Genomic DNA, 23,733 nt, shown 5'->3' on the forward strand with positions numbered 1-23,733 from the left:
AATGTATTTGCTTTTAGAAGCAATTATATGAATGAGTTTACTTTCTAAGGGCAAGCACCTTTCTGCAAGCGCGCGCGCGCGCGTGTGTGTGTGTGTGTGTGTGTGTGTGTGTGTGAGATCAGTGTAACAAAAGGAGGTTTGGAATTTTAAAGTTACAGAAGTTGAGACGGTGTGCATGTAAGTCTAACATCTGTTATCTGAACCCCATAGGTCTTTGTGATTTCAAGTTTTTCAGATTTTGAAGAAAGCAATTAAGTAATATACCACATGTAATACCTACCCTAAAGTCCTGACCAGTTTCCCAGCATCAGTCATATTTAAAACTGTAGAAAATGTACTGTCTGGTCATACTAAATAGAATAAGGTTAAAAAATTGTCTCATGTCATTTTAAGTCAGATTCACATTTTGCTACCAAACGAATTGCAAAGTATTTGTTTTAGGATTGTGGACTAGTCAAAAAGACTACAGGTCAAGAATTTAAAAAATTTTTAAACATAGGGGAAAACAACTGTTTGGAAGAGCAAAGTTGGGATTATTCTGAGGCAGTTTCTTTGGTGTCTTAAAATGTCTTTCAACATTGGTATTGCTGTTAGATTTTTAAATGGTACTTTAAGAGAACAATGTAAGTATGCATGTATATTTGTCAAGGAGATGTTCAGAGCTGAAAATTTGAGGTATCACAATAAAAGGCCTGAGGAAAAAAAAATATGCTGACTTCTGAAGATCAGGAAAGCTGGGGCAACTGGGATGATGGAATTCTCTAGAGGGGTGGAGAAGGCTGGTTGGAATATGGTGGACAGGGAAAGACAGTTTGTTACCTCTTAGGTTGTTTTCAAACTCCATCTGGGTTAAGCAGAACTCAGGGTTTGTTTATTAACCTAACTGACATCAGTAACTTTGGGGGCCTTGTATTGATTCTTCCGTTTTTGCCCAAATTAATGGCTTCGTCTTTCCAAGTTGAGTTTGTTTCAAGTCAAGTAGCCCTGTAATCATGGCTTTTTCAGAAAATTAGTGTTCCATGGTATGACAGAGTGGAAACAAATAAGACTGACAGCTCACTAAAATAGAGGGTGGATTATGCTGATTCTAAGTAAGGCTAAAAAGTTTAAGCTGTATTCTGAAGGCTTAAAGAGGGATGCCATGATGGGAGAAAGCATGCTAGAAACTGATAAATCCTGAGACTGCTTCTGAGCCAAATTTCATTCAGAAATCCTGACACAGTTCTCAAGCTAGACAGACCATAGAGTTACTTTGGTAGGATGTTGAGGTCCTGACTCACATCCCACCCTAAGACATCAATCTTTGATGCACACTAAAATCACCTGGGATACATTATGAAGGCCCAAATACAAGCTCTTTAAATCAGAATTGCTGAGAACAGAGACTATTAGATTCCTTGGGATAACTAAGCAAAAACCAATGCTGTGTATACTGAATTAAAAGCTCTATGAGCACAGCTCAGCAATCCCTGTTTTAAAACTACACCCTCATCCCAAGTATATTTAGGAATAGCTGTTAAAATGGTTTTGTGAAAAAAAAGATGGTTTTGTGAGAGCTGTTAGGGGAGGGATACTGAAAGGAATGGCTGTTGGAGTAGCTCAGAGGGAGATGCTCAAGAAGCCTTGGACAGAGCTCTTAGAGCTCTGTTCCTGTTGAGACCTGGCCCTGTGCTGAAGAGGAGGCACAGATCCAGAGCTGAGGCCAGTGACAAATTTGAAGCTGTGAGGGGCTGCTGATGGAAATACCGAATTCACAAGGCTGCAGATAGAAGAGGGGACAAATATCATAAATTAGTTACTGATTTAATACAAATGTCAAAAAAACATGAAAACTGAAGGAGAAAATACTCAAAGGACAGGCAGAACTAACTGTGGCAGGTGGGAACAAGTTTTATCCTTCTTCAGTGTTTAATGAGCTGAACAGGAAAGAGAGATTCTCCATGGGATGGGATATACCAAGGAACAAAATGGATTCAAGAGAGATAATTTTTATATAACCTGGGGGTGGGGTGAAGATAAATCAGTTTAGTTTCTCTTCCTCTCCTTATCTCTCTCTCTCTCTCTCTCTCTCTCTCTCACACACACACACACACACACTCTTTCTCTCTTTGTGTATGTGTGTGTGTGTGTGTTTTGCAGGGAATCAAATACAGGGCTTTGTGCACATACTTTCTGCATCTACATCCCTAGTTTAGAATTTCAAAGAGACGTTTGCCCACAAATAGAAGATTAGGAACTGTGTCAAATAACAGATTGAAGGTAAGAAAAGAGTTTGAGGGGAACACAAGCTGTAGAGGACAAGAGTGACAAGTTTGTGTGGTGAAATAATGGGGTTGCTAGAACCTCTGGACCAAGATGGAACCAGCAGTCACTGAAGATGTGTTAGGCTTAGCTTTGCACTGACTCCTGCAGAAAACACAGACAAGGCTTAACTAGAATGCCCTACCTCAGGTAATTTGGGGCTAATAGATAAAGAACAAATCAGTATGTAAAAGCCACAATAAGCTACAGAAACAGTTTACAGTATAGGAAATCTGTGTGCGCAGAACTGTGAAGAAAGGCCTTGAAGTAAAGGTAATCATTTAAGCTGGCTGGCCATTGAAGGAATGATAGGATCTGGATGAGCAGAAGAAAATATGCAAAGTAAACAGTGGGTAAAATAACACTTTTAAGAAGCCTTAAAGGGAAAAATTAGAGAACAGTAACCAATGGAAGCATGCTGGGGACTTGTGGGAGGTATGTAAGGGTGTGTAGGGACTGGAGAAGTTTGGACGTTTCCCCTGTGGTTAATGGAGAGCTTTTGGAATTCCTTGAATAGAGGAGCAACATAATGAAATTCCTGGTAGTGTATAGTTAAACTGGAGGAAGTAGGAGGAAGAAAGTGAAAGAAGGAGGGTTGTGGTTCATGATTGAGATGGTGAACACATCCATTGGGGTGATGACTGCAGAATAAACTGTGTAGGGTAGAGGAATCTACACAATGTGGAGTGGAGGGAGCGGAACTGAAGCATAAGAAAGATTAATGAAGGAAAAAAAATACTTCGTTTTCCAGAGAAAGTTTCTCAGAAGAAGAAAAAAGGCACATAAAAAAAGCAGTCCAGCCAGTAACATTACAAAAGTGTGTGTGTGTGTGTGTGTGTGTGTGTGTGTGTGTGTACTTACTTAACTATGCACAGCTAAGCATTTGGAACAGTCTTACATATGGAAACTCTTGTGCCCTTTGTATATTATATTGTAAATGAGGTAATGTACAGAGAAAATGAAAATGTTGGTGAAAGTATGTAATTTAATAAACTAAAGATTTTTTTAAAAATACATATGACCTGGCTTGGTGGTCCATGCTTCAGCCTAGCACTTTCAAGAAAAAGAAGTAGACCAGTCTCTTGAGTTCTGGAACAGTTGGCACTACATAGTGAGTCTGTCTGTCTGTCTGTCTGTCTATCTCTTTCAAAAAGGTGTATGTATATAACAAATAACAGCCATTGAGTACATACTCTGCACTATGCATTTTTCATGTATCTCGTGTCATTTAGTCAGTTAATACAACCAATAACAAGCACACAACAGCCCAGTATGTAGGTTATTACTCCATTTTCCAGGACAGATGTTTGAGTCAGATGTCTTGTACATTGCCAGGGGTAAGGGTACGAAGGTACCTTTGTACTCAGGTACAAAGGTTGTTTAAAAAAAATCTATGTTTCTTCATTCTGAGCTCTGTATGTGCCTCTCTGGAAGCATGAAGACCCTACACCTAAAGCAGTGACTCCAATTTGGAAAAGAGGATGTGGTCCAGGAATGCGTTTGTTCAAATTTGTTTTCTTTTTTTTTATTTATTTTTTATTATGTTTATTTTATTTTATTTTTTAAATATTAGTTACAGTTTATTAACATTGTATCCCAGCTGTATCCTGCTCCCTCATTCCCTCCCAAACCCACCCTCCCTCCCTCATCTCCTCCCTGCCCCTTTCCACAGATCTGATGCTAGCTTATCAGGTCTCTTCAGGACTGGCTGCAATGTCTACCTCTGTGGCCTAGCAAGACTGCTCCTCCCTCAGAGGTGGGGAGGTCAAAGAGCCAGCCATAGAGTTCAGGTCACAAATAGTTCCTGTTCCCCTTACTAGGGAACCCACTTGGATACTGAGCTACCATGGGCTACATCCAAGCAGGGGTTCTAGGTTATATCCATACATGGTACTTGGTTGGAGATACAGTCTCATAAAAGACCCCTGTGCCCAGATATATTTGGTTCTTGTGGAGCTCCTATCCTCTCCAGGTCGCACTAACTCCCCCTTCTTTCATATGACTCGCTGCACTCTGCCGAAGGTTTGGTTATGAGTTTCAGCATCTGCTTTGATACATTGCTAGGTAGAGTCTTTCAGAGGCCCTCTGTGGTAGGCTTCTGTCTTGTTACTTGTTTTCTCTTACTTCCAATGTCCATCCCATTTATCTTTCTAAGTGAGGTTTGATCATCTTATCCCGGTCCCTCTTTCTTGTTTATCCTCTTTAGGTGTACAAATTTTAATGTTTATCCTATCTTATAGGTCTAGTACCCACTTATAAGTGAGTATATACTGTGTGTGTCTTTTTGCTCTTGGGATACCTCACTCAGGATCATCTTTTCTAGACCCCACCATTTGCCTGCAAATTTCATGATTTCCTTGTTTTTAATTGCCGAGTAGTATTCCATTGTGTAAAAGTACCACAATTTCTGTATCCATTCCTCCATTGATGGACATCTGGGTTGTTTCCAGGTTCTGGCTATTATGAATAAAGCTGCTACAAACATGGTTGAGCAAATGTCCTTGTTGTGTACTCGAGCATCTTTTGGATATGAACTGGTATAGCTGGATCTTGAGGAAGCACATTCCTAGTTGTCTGAGAAAGCACCAGATTGATTTCCAAAGTGGTTGTACAAGTTTACATTCCCACCAGCAATGGAGGAGGGTTCGCCTTTCTCCAAATGGGACCTCGTGAAACTGAAAAGCTTATGTAAAGCAAAAGACACGGACTGGGAAAGGATCTTCACCAACCCTACATCTGATAGAGGGCTGATATCCGGAATATATAAAGAACTAAAGAAGTTAAAAAGCAATAAATCAAGCAATCCAATTAAAAAATGGGGTACGGGGCTAAACAGAGAATTCTCTGTAGAGGAATATAGAATGGCAGAGAAACACTTAAACAGATGTTCAATGTCCTTAGCCATCAGAGAGATGCAAATCAAAACAACCCTGAGATTTCACCTTACACCGGTCAGAATGGCTAAGATCAAATTTGTTTTCCAAAGAAGGAATATTATGGGAAAGCAAATATATTCTAGAATATATGATCATTTGATTTTAATGTTATAAATATGTAGTTAAATTATATATAAAACAAAGCAATCTGAGAAAGTAAAAATAACCTCTCAAAGAGAGATTAAAATAATTCTTAAACAGTTTTCAGTTTGTAGCTATATAAATACATATCCTTGGTTTCTAATTTTGAGGTGATTGTAAAGTCTCTCAACTTTTTTTTTCTTTTGCTTCAAAGTGAGAAAGCACATCTGTTCATTCTCTCATTCATCCTTATTTCAGGAACTAGAACACAAATAGTTTGACTATATTTAATAATTGGAGAAACATGGGCTTCTAAATTTTGAACCAAAGAACACCCCCAAAATGAGACCACTTTGTTATATGTAGTTCTTTGTCTATAAAATGAGGAAAATAATAGTAGTGCCTACCTCATATAACAGATATGAAATTTAAAATAAAGCATATAAAAAGCTACACCCGTAGTGAGAAATTATAAGTCAGGCAGTCCTTGCTGTTCCTATTATTGTGACACTTTTCTTATCAGCCCTCTGTATCTATTGCCTTTACCCATCTCTCTCCAGTCTACACAGAATTAAAGGATTCTCTGCACTCTGAATTCTGCAAGACTGGTATATGTGAGAATTCATACGAATTTCTTTTTGAAAAAGAAAAAAAATAGCTTTAAAATTGTGTAGAGCTTAGTGTGGTCATAATTAGCAACCTCTTTTGGTGTTGTATTTTAAAATTAACTTGTCTGTTTTTAGAGTTGAGAAGAAAAAGATCAACAGTGGATGAATGAGGAGGTGGGTAGAGCACAGAGGCTCTGGAAGCTTCAGTTTCTGCTTTTCATCTACTTTTTTCTAGCATTAGAGTTGATTGCATGGATTAAATGTTTTCAAATATATGTTTTGATTTTTAAAACTTTTATTATTTTATGTGTCTGCATCTGTACACCATTTGGGTGCTTGGTGCCCAAGGAGGTGGTGAGCCTCCATTGCTGCCAGGAATTGAACCTGGGTCTGTCACAGGAACAAGTACCCTTAACCACTGAGCTAGCTCTCCAGCCCTGGCTAGAATGTTTTATGGTGAGCCTTCTGTATATGGGAATAACTAGTTGTTCTTAAGTTGGTATTTTTACATTAAGAGAGATCTGTGTGACATTTTAGAAAGCAGTTAAAATACTGTTTAGAATGAATATAGTTGGGCTGGGGGTGTGGCCCAGTGGTAGAACACTTTCCCAGAATGCACAAGTCATGTTGCAACCCCAGCCCAGGACAGTACAGGTAGGGATCAACGAATGGAATGTTGAATATATGCTTTAAATTTAAATTTTATTGAAATTTTACTAACTAGGCTGAATTGAAAAGTCATTCTGAAGTCTAGTTATCAGAGGTGCAATAAAATTAACTTGGTGTTAATTCAGATCTTTTTAAATTAAAGAACAACAAGATTCTTATTAGTTATAGAATTGTGACCTTATTCTAAAAGTAGTATTTAGGTCTAGAGAGATGGCTCAGAGGTTAAGAGCACTTACTACTCTTTCAGAGGACTGAAATTCATTTCCCAGTGTCCATGTCAGATGCCTCACAACTACCTATGACTTTAGCTCCAGAGGATCGGATCCTCTCTTCTTGCCTCTGTACACCTGCATACATGTGCACATCAGTACACAGAGTCATAGCACAAAAATAAAGCCTGAAGGTATTTTTCTGCATAAGGATAATATCTTTATGCAGCTTCATTGTGTGTGTGTGTGTGTGTGTGTGTGTGTGTTGTGAAGCAAATGAATAAATGTCAGAGGCTACCTTGTCTCCTGATGGTCAGTGAACACTGAAGCTCTGTGCTTCAGTGCTAACGCCTATAGGGGTCAGTTGTCAGATATTTTTGAGATTAATGGTAAAGTGTCTTTTACAGTGGAAAATAATGTCAGTTCGAGCTTAGAGCCTTGTAAGAAAAAAAATAAACTATCTTCAGTGAGCTTTGGCCAATTAAGCAGTAATAAATATTATTTTAAAATCTATATCTTTATCTCTTAGTACCCTTTAAAAGATATGGTTTATATTAAAATTCTACTTGGGGATGGTGCTATTTAGTTTAGGAAGAACGTTCACAATTGAAGAGTAGCTGGCTCCACATCTTAAAGGGAAAGTTAGTTCAAGGTAGTGCTTCATCTTAGCTGTGAAGAAAGAACATAGAAAACATACCTTTACCTGGCATCAAGACCTGAAGTAGATTTTTTATGGATTTTAAGTATATTTGAAGCCCTATGTTTGATATAATCCTGATTGGTAGCTAGGAGAAATTATTTTAGAAATTGGCAAAGCAGGAGATCTTAAGGATTGCTTATGTGAACTTAAAACATGCAGATATGCTTGTGTGCTACTCATCTGACATAAATACCCTTTACTGAAAACCTCAGGAAACCATTTACTTTTATGTAAAAATAGTTTTTATATCCATCATAGGTGTTCTACCCCTGATTTCTTGAGGCTGGAGGTTGGACATAGAAATTCAATTTAAAATATTTTATTTCAGAGACTGTAAAATAGGGGGAGATGTTACCAAATTCTAGCATTGTGTGATGGACAGTTGTATCTTAATCAAACATTGTGTCAGAAAGTAAACAGAAATGTTTATCTTCTAAGGAAGTTACTGGAAGATGGAGGATAATCAAAGTAAATCGTACTAAATTTTTGTATACAATAGAACTTGGCACTTAAAATTCATCAGTGAAAACTTAATACTCCCCCTTTGGGCGTCTGTTAGAAAAATGTGATTTAAGAAATTAGAAATTTGACTCAGATACTTCCTCAGTTAATTTTGAAAGTAGGAACTCAAATGTTCAAAGAAAATAAGGTTGAAAAATATATCACTATATGTTAATATGAGCAGAGCAGATATTCTAAGTACTTGTGTATTTAACTTTTTGAGATGATTTAATATTATAATCTTACATAATATCTACATACTTATATGGTCAGAAAACTGTGGCGGCTTATGTTAGGTACTAGCAAAATAAAATTGTAATTACCTCATAAAACTTTTCTGTTGTTTGAAATATTGAACTTGTCTAATAAATTCATGGGTAATATCTGCCTGGAGAATGAATTCTGTTGCTTATTGTACTAGGTTGAAGTAGCTTGAGTATATTTTTCTCTCAATGAATTTTTGAAGTTCAACTCCCTGCCCCCTTCCACCCCCCTTTCTTTGTACTTAAGTCTGTAACAGCTGGTTGAGTATCCTCCTACTGTCTATTCTTCAACACATGCAGCCCACTGTTGGCAGGCTGGCCATAGTCCAAAACTTCATCTCTAGTATTCTGTAGAACTCCAGATAAGACAGAAAGTCCTGCAAGTCAGCTGTAGCTGAAGTTTCAGAAGGTGTAGCAGCCTTTAACCTTTCAGTCCCGCACCACTTTATCCATGTTTCTTAGCAGTCCTTGTCATTGCCTTCATTCCCTACCTTCCCATTCATTTCTCAACTCATTCACATGATTTCTGCCATTCCACTCCACCCAATCTGTTTGCCTTTGCTATCTCTTAAGATTTTGTAGTTACTCATTGGACTAGATGCACCCTTTATTATTTGACCTTCTTGAATTTTTCTAACTCCCTTATTTTTTTCTTTCCAATTATCTTATGTTTTATGCCTGAATGAATGCCTGTGCACCATGTGTTTGCCTGGTGCCTATGGAGGACAGAAGAGGGTGTTGGATCCTCTGGAACTGGAGTTACAGATGGCTGTAATCTGGGTTCTGGGAATCAAAAACTGCTTGTTTGGAAGAGCAGTCAGTGCTCTTCACGGCTGAGCCATTTCTCCACTCCACTCCCCCCTTTAGGTTTTAAGACATTGCCTTCTTCTGGATTTCTTCTCTTTCATCATTTATTCTTTATTTTCTACAGTATCTCACATCATATATTTTTACCTTTTTATTGTTCATTGCTGTATATAAAGCTCTATTTAAAATGTCAGTTAATTTATCATGTAAAACATATTTGCTACTGAGCCTTGGGCTCCTTGTCTAGTTACTCAAAACCTGTATATACATCTAAGTCACTCTAGAGATGTTCTCCCAATAAGACCTCTTACTTACAGTGAGGTGCTAAAGTATCTTTTTTTTTTGAAATTTGAAGCATTGTATATTATTAATTTCTCATATAACTTATTGAACAGTTTCTCTTCCTTGTTGTGTTTCAAACTTAGACTGGAAATAGCTCTTACCATTTTGTTCTTGGTTGGACAGGCTGCCATCTTTTAGTCACTGTTTCAATTATATGTTCAGGTTTCATTTCTTGAAATTGGGTTAATTTAGCTCCCAATACTGTCTCTCTCTCTTACCTTTGGGAATCTGTGTTATAAATCTAAGAGAAATCAGGACTACAGTGGTTGCATAGCTGTTAACTAAATAAATTATTTTATTATTTCAAAGTCTTAAAAGTGAACTGAACAATGTTCCTGGAGACTTTGTTTTTATTAAGACAAGGTAGAGGGAGAGGAGGAAAAACCAGAAAGTTTTTCCTAAATCATTAGGGTATTAGTGATCTCCCTAAAATATTTGGGGTTTTATATGTATTTTAATGCTGCCCCAGGTCTGCTTTTCCCCTGGTGTATCGAGGCACCAGCCTGTACTGGAGGGAATGAAACTTAGCCTGGGCAGGTAGGTTAGACAGGATCTCAGTTTATGTGAATACAGGAGAAACAGCCTTCTCAGGAGACAGTTTTCAATGAAACAGCTCTCTTTATTGAGGGGACCTTTGGGAGTGCATAGGAGTTTTGGGGGTGGGTGTACATCATTAGCTAGGGCCAAGGTGCTGGGAATGCTTCATTTTTATGAAGAGGAATTTTCAGGTGCTTGCTGGATATGTCCTTATAGGGAGAGAGGAAGTTTAACCTGAAACCTGGCCACGAGGCTATGTGACCACCTCAAGGGTGGCAAAGGTTCGGGGTGTAAGGCTTACATGCACTGGGACATGCGGGCCCAGAACAGGGAGGAAGTGATCCTACTCTTGCCAGTCTTGGGATGAGATTGTCAATGTTTAAATATGTCTAAACCTCAGTCTTGCTCAAGACTGGCTCTTCCAGTCGCATGGCCTTCCTGGTTCCAAGTATTAATTTCCTGTGGTTAGTTGAGTTGCTTCTAAAGTTATTAAATATCATTCAACATCAGTATAAGTATAACCACAGAGTAGTTTTTAAAATTGGCAGTATATTATATTTAACATTTATTCTCACATGTTGAGCCCCTACTAGTGATAGCTACTATAGCTTCAGATTCTGTGATGTGGTAATTTGCAAGTAAGTCTTGATAGTCCTTAGACTGGAATTTAAACTCTATTTGCTGTGATCTGTGCCTTTGAACCTGAAAGGCATTTCAAGTTCCTCTGCTGTACAATGAAGTGGAAGTATTATTCTAGTCTGATTTTTCTATTGCTGCAATAAACTTCAGGGGAGAAAAGGGTTTGTTTTATTTTATAGCCCATTATCAAGGGAAACCAAAGTAGGAATGCAAGGCAGGAACCTGTAACAGAAACATGGCTTGCTGGCGTGTTCCTGGGCTCATGTTCAGCTTCTTTCTCCATACAGCTCAGGACCACCTGCCTAGGCATAGTACTCCTCACAGTAGGCTGAGCCCTCCTACATCAATCAGCACTCAAGAAAAGGCATCTTGGTTATACTCACAGGCCAATCTGATGGAGGCAACTCTACTATTGATGTTCTCTCTTTCCCATTTGTGTCAAGTTGACAACCAAGATTAGCCACCAATATCACAAGAATGTTTTAATGTAGTGAAGCATCAAATATAGGAGTAAGAGTATAGGAAACACCCAACAAATGATTTGTTCTAATATGCTGTTATAACAGTAATAACCATTTTTGAGCACTCATTATATTGTAGTTCTAACCCTTTATGTATATCTATGATTCTGAGACTTCTGATTTTCTCTTTCCCGTATCGATTAGAAAACTATATTTTCAGTTACACAATATATTCAACAGTTGTATGCATGTGTAGATGTTTATATGTCTAAGTACATGTGAGTGGAAGCCAAAGCTAGGCATCTTTCTCAATGTTCTCCACACTTTTTAAGAAAAGGTCTTCCCTCACCACATAGTTACCTGGGTGTTTGGATACAAACTCAGGTCCTCATGCTGTGCAGGAAACACTTTACCAGCCAAGGCGCCTTCTCAGCCCAGATATTTTGAGCTTTTATAGACACTATTGTGTCCACTAATTCTAACACAGAAATATCAGTTTGGGATTCACTGAGCTGCAAAAACAAATAGCAGTAACAAAGTCAATGAGCAGCCAAAGATGTTGCACATTGAAAAAAATTGTATCTATGTACTTGTGAAGGCATATCCTTCAGACTCTCAGTGTCTCTTTACAGTTTGCATCTATGTACTTGTGAAGGCATATCCTTCAGACTCTCAGTGTCTCTGTACATTTTGGGTGAAGCATTGTGTGTGTGCATGAGTCTGCATATTTTTGTGTGTTCAAGTACACATGTGTGTGCAAATTCAAGTGTGTACAGGTATATACATCTATACATATGCAGTGGAAGTCAGTGGACTAGTTTTGTGGCACTTTCTACAGGTACTTTCCATAGACATCTGCCTGTGTCTATCTCCTCAACAGCATGATTAAATGCATGTATTACCATGCCTGGACTTCTAAAATGTTGTTTCTGAGAATCAAATTTAAGTCTACTGTACTGTCTGAGCCATTTCTACAATCTAGCTATCACAGCTTTGTAATTTTTTAGCCTACTGGCTTTTTTTCCCCAGAAGTTTTTTTAAATTAAATTTTAATTTTTTTACATTAATTACATTTTATTGGCTTTATATCCCAGCTATAACCCCCTCCCTCATTTCCTCTCAATCCCACCCTTCCTCACCTCCTCCCATGCCCCTCTCCAAGTCAACTGAAAGGAGGGGTCCTCTCCCTCTTCCATCTGACCCTAGCGTATCAGGGCTCATCATGACTGGCTGCAGTGTCCTCCTCTGTGGCCTGGCAAGACTGCTCCTCCCTCGGGGGGACGGGGGGGAAAGGTAGTCAAAGTGCCAGCCACTGAGTTCTTGTCAAACACAGTCCCAGTTCCCCTTACTAGGGAACCGACTTGGATACTGAGCTGCTATGGGCTATATATGTGCAGGGGTTCTAGGTTATCTTCATGAATGGCCCTTGGAGTATCAATCTCAGGGAAAAAAAAAAACAAAAACAAAACAACAACAACAACAAAAAAAAACCTGTGCCAAGATATTTTGGTTCTCTCCTTGTGGAGCTCCTGTCCCCTCCAGGTCTTACTAACTCCCCCTTCTTTCATATGATTCCCTGCACCCTGCCCAAAGTTTGGTTATGAGTCTCAGCATCTGCTCTGATACTCACTTAGAAAGACAGACGAGATGGACATTGGAAAAAGGAGAAACAAGAAACAGGACAGGAGCCTACCACAGAGGGCCTCTAAAAGACTCTACCCAGCCTACTGACTTTTGATGATGCTTAGATGACTCCAGTTTCCTTACTTGTGAAGTAGGAGTTAACTGATTTCCAAAAGTTGCTTAAATCCAAAAACTGTTTAATATTATGTTATTATAGTATTTATTTTCTTTGGGCGCTTCTAATAACTTTTTTTAAGTCCTATGATGAATAAGGACTCTTTAGTGCAACCTAATGGACCAATATGAGAACAGTTACTTTCTCTGGAGTAATTTAAATACATTGCAAGATTTAGGAAGAATGATTGGTTTTTTAGAAAAATAAAAACAGAACTTCACAGACTAGTTATGAGCTGCTATTTCAGTTACATAGCCCAATTTCAGTGTTTAAAACATCTAAAGGTTTTATTATTGCCAGTATATTGCCTATGGGTCAGAAGTGGCTCTGTTTCATATAATCCATCACTCCAGACTCAAGCTTATGAATAATCCAGCACCTCAGCTCTTAGTATCTGTCATTGTCACAGTTCTGGAAAACAGTATGAGCTGGGATTTTCCCAACAATCTTAAATGTGTCAGCACTTCTTACTAGAACTGACAGATGTTATTTCTACTTGTAGCCTATCAGAGTTAATCAAATGGCTGTGTAAAAGGGCAGGAAATTTGGAGAGGACACGTGAATATTTGGTGAGCATAAATATTTTGGCTATAACATGTATGAGTTAGTTCAAAAAGGGTAAATGGAATCCATTTGGTGAGTAAATAAAGAAGTGAAAAGGAAACTCTTCATTTACTGTGAAAGTATAACTACCTTTAAAAAGTAGATGTTGAAAAAAAGTAGACATTGGGCTGGCAAGATGGCTCAGTGGCTAAACGTGCTTGCCATTGAGATTGCTGACCTGTGCTCAATCACTAGGATCCACGTGGTGGAAGGAGAGTGCAGATACCCTGAGGTCACCCACTAACCTCCATTTGCACAGCACACACAGCACACATTTTCATGGGCATGTATGCACACATGTCTTCGCACACAGTATGAACAAAAAGTATGTTAAGAAGTTTAGCTACTGGAGAGGTTGTGGAGAAAGGGGAACCCTCCTCCACTGCTGGTGGGAATGTAAACTGGTACAGCCACTCTGGAAAGCTATCTGGCGCTTTCTAAGACAAATAGGAATAGTGCTTCCTCCAGACCCACTGCTAGGTATATACCCAAAGTTTGTTCAAGTACACAAAAAGGACACCTGCTCAACCATGTTTATAGCAGCTCTATTTGTAATAGCCAGAACCTGGAAACAACCCAGATGTCCATCAACGGTGGAATGGGTACAGAAATTGTGGTGTTTTTATACAATGGAATACTACTCAGCAATCAAAAAGGAGGAAATCATGAAATTTGCAGGCAAATGGTGGGATCTAGAAAAGATCATTCTGAGTGAAATATCCCAGAAGGAGAAAGACAAACATGGGATATACTCACTTATATAGACCTATAAGATATGATAAACATAATGAAATCTATACACCTAAAAAAGATAATCAATTGAGCGGACATGGGGTAAGATGATCAATCCTCGTTTAGAAAGACAGATGGGATGTACATTGAACATATGACAGGAGTCTACGGAGCACATCTGAAAGACTCTAACTAGCAGTGTTTTCAAAGCAAAGACTCATGACCAAACCTTTGGCAGAGTACAGGGAATCATAAGAAAGAAGGGGAGTTAGTCTGAGGGGGAGAGGATAGGAGCTCCACAAGGACCCAATATATCTGGGCACAGGGTCTTTTCTGAGACTGACATTCAACCAAGGACCATGTATGGATATAACCTAGAACCTCCACTCAGATGTAGCCTGTGGTAGCTCAGTAACCAATTGGTTTCCCAAAGTGAGGGGAACAAGGACTATTTCTAACAGGAACTCAAGGACTGGCTCTTTGGTCTCCCCACCCCCGAAGGTAGGAGCAGTCCTGTTAGGCCACAGAGGAGGGCTTTGCAGCCAGTCCTGAAGATACCTGATAAAACAGGATCAGATGAATGGGGAGGAGGTCCCCCTATCAGTGGACTTGGAAAGGGGCACGGTGGAGATGAGGGAGGGAGGGAGGGACTAGGAGGGAATGAGGGATCAGGACACGGCTGGGATACAGAGTTAATAAAATGTAACTGATAAAAAAAACAAAACAAAATAAAATAAAAAATAAAAAAAAGAAGTTTAGCTACTAATTCTCAAGATTCTGAGAGCTGAAAAGTGAGGTGTGGTGGTGTAGATCTGTGATCTCAGCCTTGGCAAGGCTGACAGGAGTTCAGAGCCAGTCTGAGCTATATAATAAATTTCAGGCCGGCAGGGATATATAGAGGCCCTACCTCAAAACAAAACATAACCTGAGATCTGGAACATAAGCTCCTAAAGATCTAAGAACTAAGAAAAGGCCCAGAGTTAGCACTGCAGCTTAAATGAGCACTGCTTATATTTTACTTTCACTAAATACAGATGAATTAAATGTTTTAGGAATTTTTGGAGTTTTGGGGGTGGAAAATGTGCTAATGAATAGTTTGATCTTTAGTGTGTGTGCTCTGTGATCTATACCTAAGGATTCCAACATGGTTAGAACTTTTTTATTGAATCCTAGTATGCCCACAATTTAATTATAATGCTCGGGAAGAAATAAGCACTAAAGGATTTATGATTTTATATCTCTTTCTAAAGTTGGAGCAAATGATTATAAAAGACTTTAGTAAATCAAATTGTAACATAACTCATACATTATTAAAACTTATAGTTTTAGTGATCATAAAAGCAGTATTAATTACATACTGCTTTTTGTACATAATTAAAGTAGTTAACATTGGTGGGATACATTCTGTGTGTGGAGGGATGCATGTGGGGGTATGTTAACTATTCTATGAGTAGACTTTGTTAAACCTCATAGTAACTGTGAAATAGGTATATTGTTGCCGTTACCTTTCCCAGCCTTACCAGTTTTCAAGTACTCAGATGATTGCTATGGCTCTTCTATGCGTAAGATAATTTGGTCACTTGCATATATAAAAGTTTCATTATCTCTCTGTCATAAAATCTAAATCACTATGACACTTTAATTTTTACAATAAAATAAAGTGCAGGGAGAATTATGTTACAATTTTAAATGTTTTGTTTTTAGGGCTTGGACAGAGGATCTAAGGGCCAGATTTCCACTTTTAGCAGCTTTGTTTCAACTGTTACCCAGAAGAAAGAAGCCGCTGAAAATAGAAGCTCACCTACCCATCTTGCTCTCCCCAACATCAGGAATGGTAATGGTCTGTGTGTCTTGGCTGAAATTATCTTCTGGTATTAAACTACTTAAAATGTGTATTTTAGTTTCTTAGCACTTTTTTTAGTAAGTTTAATTATTACAAAATAAAAGAGGAATAAGCTTTGTAAATATTTATAGGAAGATCCAGAATTGTTACTTTTAGCCTAAAAGTTTTGGGTGTTTTCCAGAGTAAGAATAAAATAAAAAGTAGGGAATAGTGAAGTTGGATTAGAGAGAGAGCTGTACTGTATGTCGGGTGTAGTAGGGATGTAAAATAGATCTACATCTTTGTTTGATACACTTGCGTTAGCCTTTCTGTTGTAAAAAAAATACTTGAGAGAAACAACCTAAATGAATAAGGATTTATATTTTGGCTCCTGGTTTTAGAGATTTTACTTTAGGGTTAGTTGGCTCTGTGTTTTGGTGTCTGTGGTGGGATAGAACATACAGCAGGGAGGGGAGGCATGTGAGACTAGAGTTTGTGGCAGCTGAGAAGCAGAGAGAAAGAGGCCGAAAGGGACCAGGTAGGAGGTAGACCCTTCAAAGTCATGCCTCCAATGACCTGCTTTCTGCCCTACCTTTTAGTAATTAGTATGAATTCATGGATGGATTTAATAGATTTTGAAACTCACACCTTCATAATCCATTCACACTTCAATATTACCATTAACTAAGTCTGCAACACATGAGCCTTTTGTGGGGGCCAGTTTATATTCTGAGCTTTACGACAGCATATAAATATGATACAGATATTTAATATACTGCCAATATTTAAGCAGAAACTTATTAGGAAACAAAATGGACAATATATGAAATACTAGAAGTAAACCCAAAAAGGAAGTAGGCAAAACTTATATAAAAAACATGAAAAACAAACAGTTTGGATATAAAAGCCATAGTGATGTCCTACAGTTTATTCTACATATTTAATAATTTCAACAATTCTTTGGGAAAACTTGACAAAAATCATTCCATACTTGTATAAGTGTCCAAGAGGATGTAGGACATAAATGGTATTAAATTACTCAAAAAGCATAATTAGAACAACTGACAGACCTCTCAAAAATAACAGTTATAATTTTAATTATAAAAGTACTAAAAGAATATGCAGAATATTTGCAGATATGTAGACATCAACCTAATAATTCTACATGTAGGAATTTAGTCTAAGGAAATAACATCTTACATGTGCAAAGAGAGAAGGAATGGCTATACATTGTTTATAATAGTATTTGAAACAGTCTAAGTAGATTGGTTAACTAAATTGTCAGTTTTTATTGTGAATACTGTGTTTCTATTAAAAAGAATATGATAAGGATATAAAAATAACTGAGGAAAATGCCCATAGTACAGTATAAAATTAAAAGAAGCAATTACACAATTAAACATAGGTTATAACACCAGTATTGTTAAGTGGGATGAACCCTTTTATACTTTGAGCATATATTTTGACTCTTCTTTAAGGCTCTTCACAAATATGTCAATGGCTTCCTTTAGAAGGATTAGGTATATGTTACTTGTGTTTCTTATTTTATCATAGAAAATATAAATTGCTTATATTTTCTTCAGTATAGCTGTGAAAACATAAAACAAATCTTTGAAATTTGGATGCCCCTGATATCCAAGTGAAATCACTACATATTTGATAAATCTTTCTTACAAAGAAATTTTTTGGCAGTGCATGCTCACATTAGACCTACTTTACAGTCTTAGAAGTTAGATCCATAGCACTTTATTTTTGGACTTATGCCTTTGCTAACATCTTTTTTCCTTTGATTTATTTACACCCACACCCTTACACATATGCCCTATCCTGGAGAGGTATCTGTTTTACACAGTTCCACAATGTAGTTAAACAAAGCTGTAATTGTGGTAGCTTTATAGAAATAAAGAAAATTAACCTAATTAGGAGATAAGTTGTAGCAAATGATTTCTGTTTAACATATCAACTGTATAATAACATTTATTTATAAAATTTAGAAAGAATATTTTATTGGACCCTCACAATAGTCAAGTAAAATCTTATCATAATTTGTTTTCTATTGCTGCATAATGAATTGTCACAACTTAGTGGCTTTAAAACAGCACCCAGTTATTTTCTCTCAGTTCTTTAGGTTCTATAGTTAGAGCCCTGGAAGGCTGAAATCAAGATGTTGTTGGGCTGACTCTGCACAAATATTTCTTTCCAACCTCATTCAGATTGCTGGCAAAATTGGATATTGTAAGACCAATGTGCCATCACCTTGCCTCAAGGTCAGCATATAGGCATCCAGTTCCTTGCCACATGCCTTCTTACTGGTTCTCAATAATATCAAAGCTTATTCTTTCAAGGCAACAGAGCCTTTCTAGGATTTTTTTTTTTTATGATTCCAGTCTCTTCAGCTTTTTGCAACCAGTGGAAGATCCACTTGTAAAGGGATTTGTGAGATTGGGTTCTGCCAACCTGGTTAGTCTTCCCATTTTAAGGTCACAGCGATAGATTCCATGTTTAGGACTTTGACATATCATTTAAGCGTATGCAGGGATATGATGAAGCACAACAGAGAACTGTCACCTTAAGAAAACTGAAATGTGTGAAGTATGGCACCTGACAGGAAGTCAAAGTGTGCTAGATAGCAGTAATCTTTGGATTTTTGGTTTAAATGGCCTTTGCTTCCTTTCCTCAATCTCTACCTAATATTTTCTTTTTATCTTATTTTATGGGTGCTCATTTCATGTATTGCTGTGTTGCCTGCACATGTGTATGCACCATGCGCATGCCCGTCTGTTGTTTTGTGTACAGATACCTTGATTTGTAAACTTGGCTTGTCAGCTCATGTGCCTACACTTTTTAAGTAGATTTGTTGACTCAAAATACCATCTAGCTGAATTCCCACAGCTTGCCTGTTTTTCTCTCATAAGAGTCAGTCTTGTGGACTCTGGACTTAGCCCCAGGCTCACTCAGCTTGGGAGTTTTTACACACAGCCCTTTAGCTGAATAGGTCTTTCAGCAGACTTCTTTACCTTAATCGAACTCCTGTCTAGACATCTGGCTGTTCTGTCTGGATGCTACCTTAGTTCTGGTATAGTCATGTGTCACAGGTGCTACAGAAAGAACTCTTTCTTTGAGTTTAGACTCACTTGAATTAGACTGAGTCTTTATGGAGGCGTACTTATAATTCCTTGGCATTTTTTGAAAAGCCTGCCTCACTTGTCAGTAAGATTATTTCTTCAGAAGTTTGAATTCTTAGCAGTTATTGTAAGTTTCTTTTTTTTCTGGTATCAAGACCAGGTGTTCTCTTAACAGCTTATCTCCAGATGGTGTTAAGAGAAGCTCCTACCTAACAGCTGAGGGACCCTTTCCTCCCTGTAGATCACATGACTAGGTAAGTCTGTCAAGTTGGCTATCCTTTGAAAAAGCTGAGAAGTGTAGGTGTTTTACTTGCTTTAACAGCTGCTAGAGATGGTGCATCTTTAAAAAAAATACAAAAAAATGACCTAGAAAGCAAATACAGTAGGAGTGGAGTTCTGAGGGTAACACTACATTCTTTATATATATATTTTTTTCTTTCTTCCTTTTAGACTTTCTTAAAACAAGTTTAAAACAGCACAAACCACCTTAAAAGAAGCAAATCAGTTCTTCCTAAATCCTTTTGAAATATCTCTTTTTTCTTGGTAATTGAGAAAAGACTGGATATGAACTTGAACTCACATTTACCTGGAGGCCAATGTTTCTTTCCCAGCTCAGCTGATTTAAGAGTTCATTCTTGGAGACTGGGCCTATGAGCTACATCTGAGCAAGGGTTTTAGGTCCTCTCCATGTGTGATCCTTGGTTGGAGTATCAGTCTCTGCAGGGGCCCTGGGCCCAGTATTTTTGCTTCTGTTACTCTCGTTGTGGAGCTCCTGTCCCCTCCAGGTCTTTCAATTTCCCCCTTCTTTCATAAAGTTTCATGCATTCTGCCCAAAGTTTGACTATGAGTCTCAGTCTCTGCTTCGATACGTCGATCAGTGGAGTCTTCCAGAAGTCATCTGTGGTAGGCTCCTGTCTTGTTCTCTGACTTCTTCTGTTTCCATTGTCTCTTGTGTTTGTTTTCCCTTCTGAATGAGGATTGAGCATCTTCCCTAGGGTCTTCCTTGGTGCTTTAGAAGTATAGAGTTTAGTATGTTTATACTATATTGCATGTCTAATAACCACTTAGGAGTGAGTATATACCATGCGTATCTTTCTGCTGCTGGTATCCTAGTAAGGGGAGCAGGGGCTGTCTCTGGCATGAACTCTGTGGCAGGCTGTCTGATCACCTCCCCCTGGGAGACTTGATAGTCTAAGGTCAGATAGAAGGGGAGGAGGTCCTCCCCTGTCAGTGGACTAGGGGAGGGGTATAGAGGGAGAAGAGGGTGGGAGGCTGGGATTGGGAGAGAAGAGGGAGGGGCCACAAATGGGATACAAAGTGAATAAATTGTAATAAATAAAAATAATTAATAAAAATGCAAAAAAGTTTAGTCTTAGCAGAGCCTTGGTGTGACATGAGAAATGCATCTCTAAAATAGCGGAAGGGAAGAAAGATGGTCTTAACTCAGTGCTTAGGTCTGTATGAGGTTCCTGTGATGTGTTTTCAGGTAAAGTAGTACAGTTTCTGTTTAAGAGCAGTTTGAGGGGCAGACAGAAACAAGTGGTTAGAAGAAAGCCAGTGCAGTGCCAGATGTCTGGCGGGGAGCAAAGGGCATGCCACTTTAGGATTTCTACCTTGGGACTATCTCCAAGGCCTCAGATGACCCTGAACTCCAGGTTGCCTTTGAAAATGAAACTGGTCTTGTTCTAAATCTCTAAGATCTTCCCCTAAGCAGAGTAAGTACCTTAGTTATTTTCTTTTCTTAACTATTACTAGAGAAAACTGTATCTGAAAAACATTTTGCTGTGTTAGTTCACTTATCTTTTTTACTACTCTTAAATTAAGCTCCTGAATGGCTTATTTTGGAGAGGGGAAGGGCTGTTGTTTTAGATCAGAGTTAACTTTTGAATAGCACCTTTGTGTGATTCAAAAGTGAGCTCACCTTGAGCCACCCTCAAGAGATGGTAGAATACTTACCCATTTAATGAAGTAGAATTCCTTCCTAGAATCCCTACCCCCTCTTAGAGAGCCACAGATACCAGCTTTAGAAGTCTACCTGCTTTTCTAAACATGCTTTTCTAACACATTGGGCCTCCCAGTGCTTTGACTTCACTCCTCTAAACCTTTCCTCCCAGCCACAGGGCCAGCTGCCTATCACCATGCAATCCTGCCAGCTGAACTCTTAACAGCTTAGCTTTTTTCCCTTTCTTCTCCATTCTCTTTCTCTGAGCAGCTGCTGAGATTTATAGTTTGTCTGCCTGAAACTTTTCTTTTAAATGCTAATAGAATTGTTGTAGAGTTTTTTTAAAAAGCTATAAGAATGAGTAGCTTCATATGTAACTATCACATTGTTTTGCTGTATCTCCTGTATGCCATAAACATATATGTATATATGTATACTTTTATTTCCCTACTTAAAAGCCAATGTCCCCTACATGTACATCAACCAGCACCTTGGGTTGTTATTTTCAGTTGTTTAATTTGAGATATATTTCTTGTTTTTTACAACTATATTCTATCATATTAGATGTACATATTTTTTGACCCCATTAAAAAGAATGAATTGTGCCCATCCTTTTTTTTTAATAGAAATAGTACGACAAGTGACTTTTTATTCCCGTTGTTCATCTGCATAATATTTGTAAGATATTCCTGTAAGTGTGTCAGATCTGGGCATCTATGTATTTCTAGTTTTCTTGAGTTTTGTGTTCAGTTGTCTCTACAGCCCAGCATCCATGACACATGTAGTCTGCACTTGGTAATAAAGAAATGAATAGGAGACACTTTTTCTTTGCTGGCCTGTTTGCCCTATTGGGATACCAGATCCTTTTCTGGTCTTTACTTCTGTAAGATAATCTAGTATAAAGCGTCTACTTCATTAAAGATGAGCTTCTACGGAAATAACTTACATTTTTAGATGAAGTCCATAAAAGAACTTTTCACTCATGCTTACAGTTTTATATACACTTCAACAAACTTGGTAAAAAGTCTTCCCAAAACCAGGGAATGTGTTGCTTTATTTGGCTCTGATGGCTAAAGTTCTATGAATCATAGGGTTTTCCCCCTCTTCTTCCTTTCTCCCACCTTCAAGCTTTATTTTTGCTAAATGTTCAGAAAAGTACTCTTATAGAGAGTGATGTAAACACCACCTGTTATGACTAATCTACTCTGGTCTTTCCCTGTTTTTGCTACATGCCAAAACTGAAGTAGTCAAAAGCAGCACAAAAGCTAAGCTGAAAGAGGGAACCTTCAGATTGTTCCTTTATGCCTTGCCTGGTACTTGCACTGCCAGCTGACTGCCTCCACCTGTCAGAGCACTCTGAACCATCTAACCCTCCTAGGCCTCTGTTAATGATCACAGAGTGGGGCACTTGTGGGTGATAAACTGTAAATGTGTCTGTTCCTAAGTTTTTTAACGTAAGTAATATTTAGGATGCAATTTGCCAGCATATTGATTTGATTGATCTTTGAAGGTTGTTTTTGTTTTGGGGATGTTTATTTATTTATTTTGATACATTTACAGTTTATTAGCTCCTGTTTCCTGATTGACTTTATTCACAGTAGAAGATTGCCGTTGTTCAGTAGTAGAAACAGTGCAGGTCTTATAGTTTTTCAGGCTAGGGTTGAATCCTGGATCTGTAGCGTACAAACTACCATTCTAAAAAATTAATCTCATTCTATTTCTTTTCCCATCTGTAAAATGAGGTAATAAAAACTACCCTGAAAAGTTATAAGGATATGTGAAAAGAAAGCATTTAAAACATATTCAGCCTCTTTTGGATATATGCCTAGGAGTGGTATGGCTGGATCTTGAGGAAGCACTGTTCCTAGTTGCCTTAGAAAGCGCCAGATTGATTTCCAGAGTGGTTGTACAAAGTTTACATTCCCACCAGCAGTGGAGGAGGGTTCCCCTTTCTCCACAGCCTCTCCAGCATGTGTTGTCACTCGAGTTTTTCATCTTGGCCATTCTGATGGGTGTAAGGTGAAATCTCAGGGTTGTTTTGATTTGCATTTCCCTGATGGCTAATGACGTTGAGCATTTCTTTAAGTGCTTCTCTGCCATTCGATATTCCTCTACAGAGAATTCTCTGTTTAGCTCTGTTCTCCATTTTTTAATTGGATTACTTGGTTTGCTGCTTTTCCGCTTCTTTAGTTCTTAATATATACTGGATATTAGCCCTCTGTCAGAAAAAGGGTTGGTGAAGATTCTTTCCCAATCCGTAGGCAGTCGTCTTGTTTTGATGATGGTGTCCTTTGCCAAAAGAGGCTCAAGTACACAATAAGGACATTTGCTCAACCATGTTTGTAGCAGCTTTATTTGTAGCAGATAGGAGTGAGTTACTTCAGCTGTTGTTATTCATGTGTCTCTGTTTTAGTTAGTGTTCCTAACTATGTCCACAGCCAGTCTTACAAAGGAAAACACTGAATTGTGGTTGGCTTACAGTTCAGAGATTTAGTCCATTATCATCATGGTGAGAAGCATGGTGGCATGCAGGCAGACATGGTGCTGTAGAGATCTGGGTTGACAGGCAGCAGGACGAGAGTGAGACACTGGGCTTGGTGTGAACATTTGAGACTTCAAAGTCCACCCCTAACACACTTCCTCCAACAAGGCCACAC

General features: G+C 38.3%; 1 protein-coding gene across 6 annotated transcripts in view; it reads left to right on the top strand.

Moving 5' to 3' along the window:
* The window catches only part of Hectd2 (HECT domain E3 ubiquitin protein ligase 2), a 60,336-nt gene that overhangs the window by 1,769 nt on the left and 34,834 nt on the right, over positions 1–23,733 (top strand). For all 6 annotated transcript variants that reach the window (XR_009593542.1, XR_002476244.2, XR_009593541.1 and 3 more), the window contains exon 2: positions 15,892–16,021. Coding sequence is in view for 3 of the 6 variants with exons in the window: in XM_021631271.2 (XP_021486946.1) it covers positions 15,892–16,021 (130 nt within the window). In the remaining 3 variants the exon portion in view is untranslated. The remainder of the gene's footprint in view (positions 1–15,891; positions 16,022–23,733) is intronic.

The sequence above is a fragment of the Meriones unguiculatus genome, chromosome 1 (assembly GCF_030254825.1).
Source record: "Meriones unguiculatus strain TT.TT164.6M chromosome 1, Bangor_MerUng_6.1, whole genome shotgun sequence".
Taxonomy (NCBI): Eukaryota; Metazoa; Chordata; class Mammalia; order Rodentia; family Muridae; genus Meriones; species Meriones unguiculatus.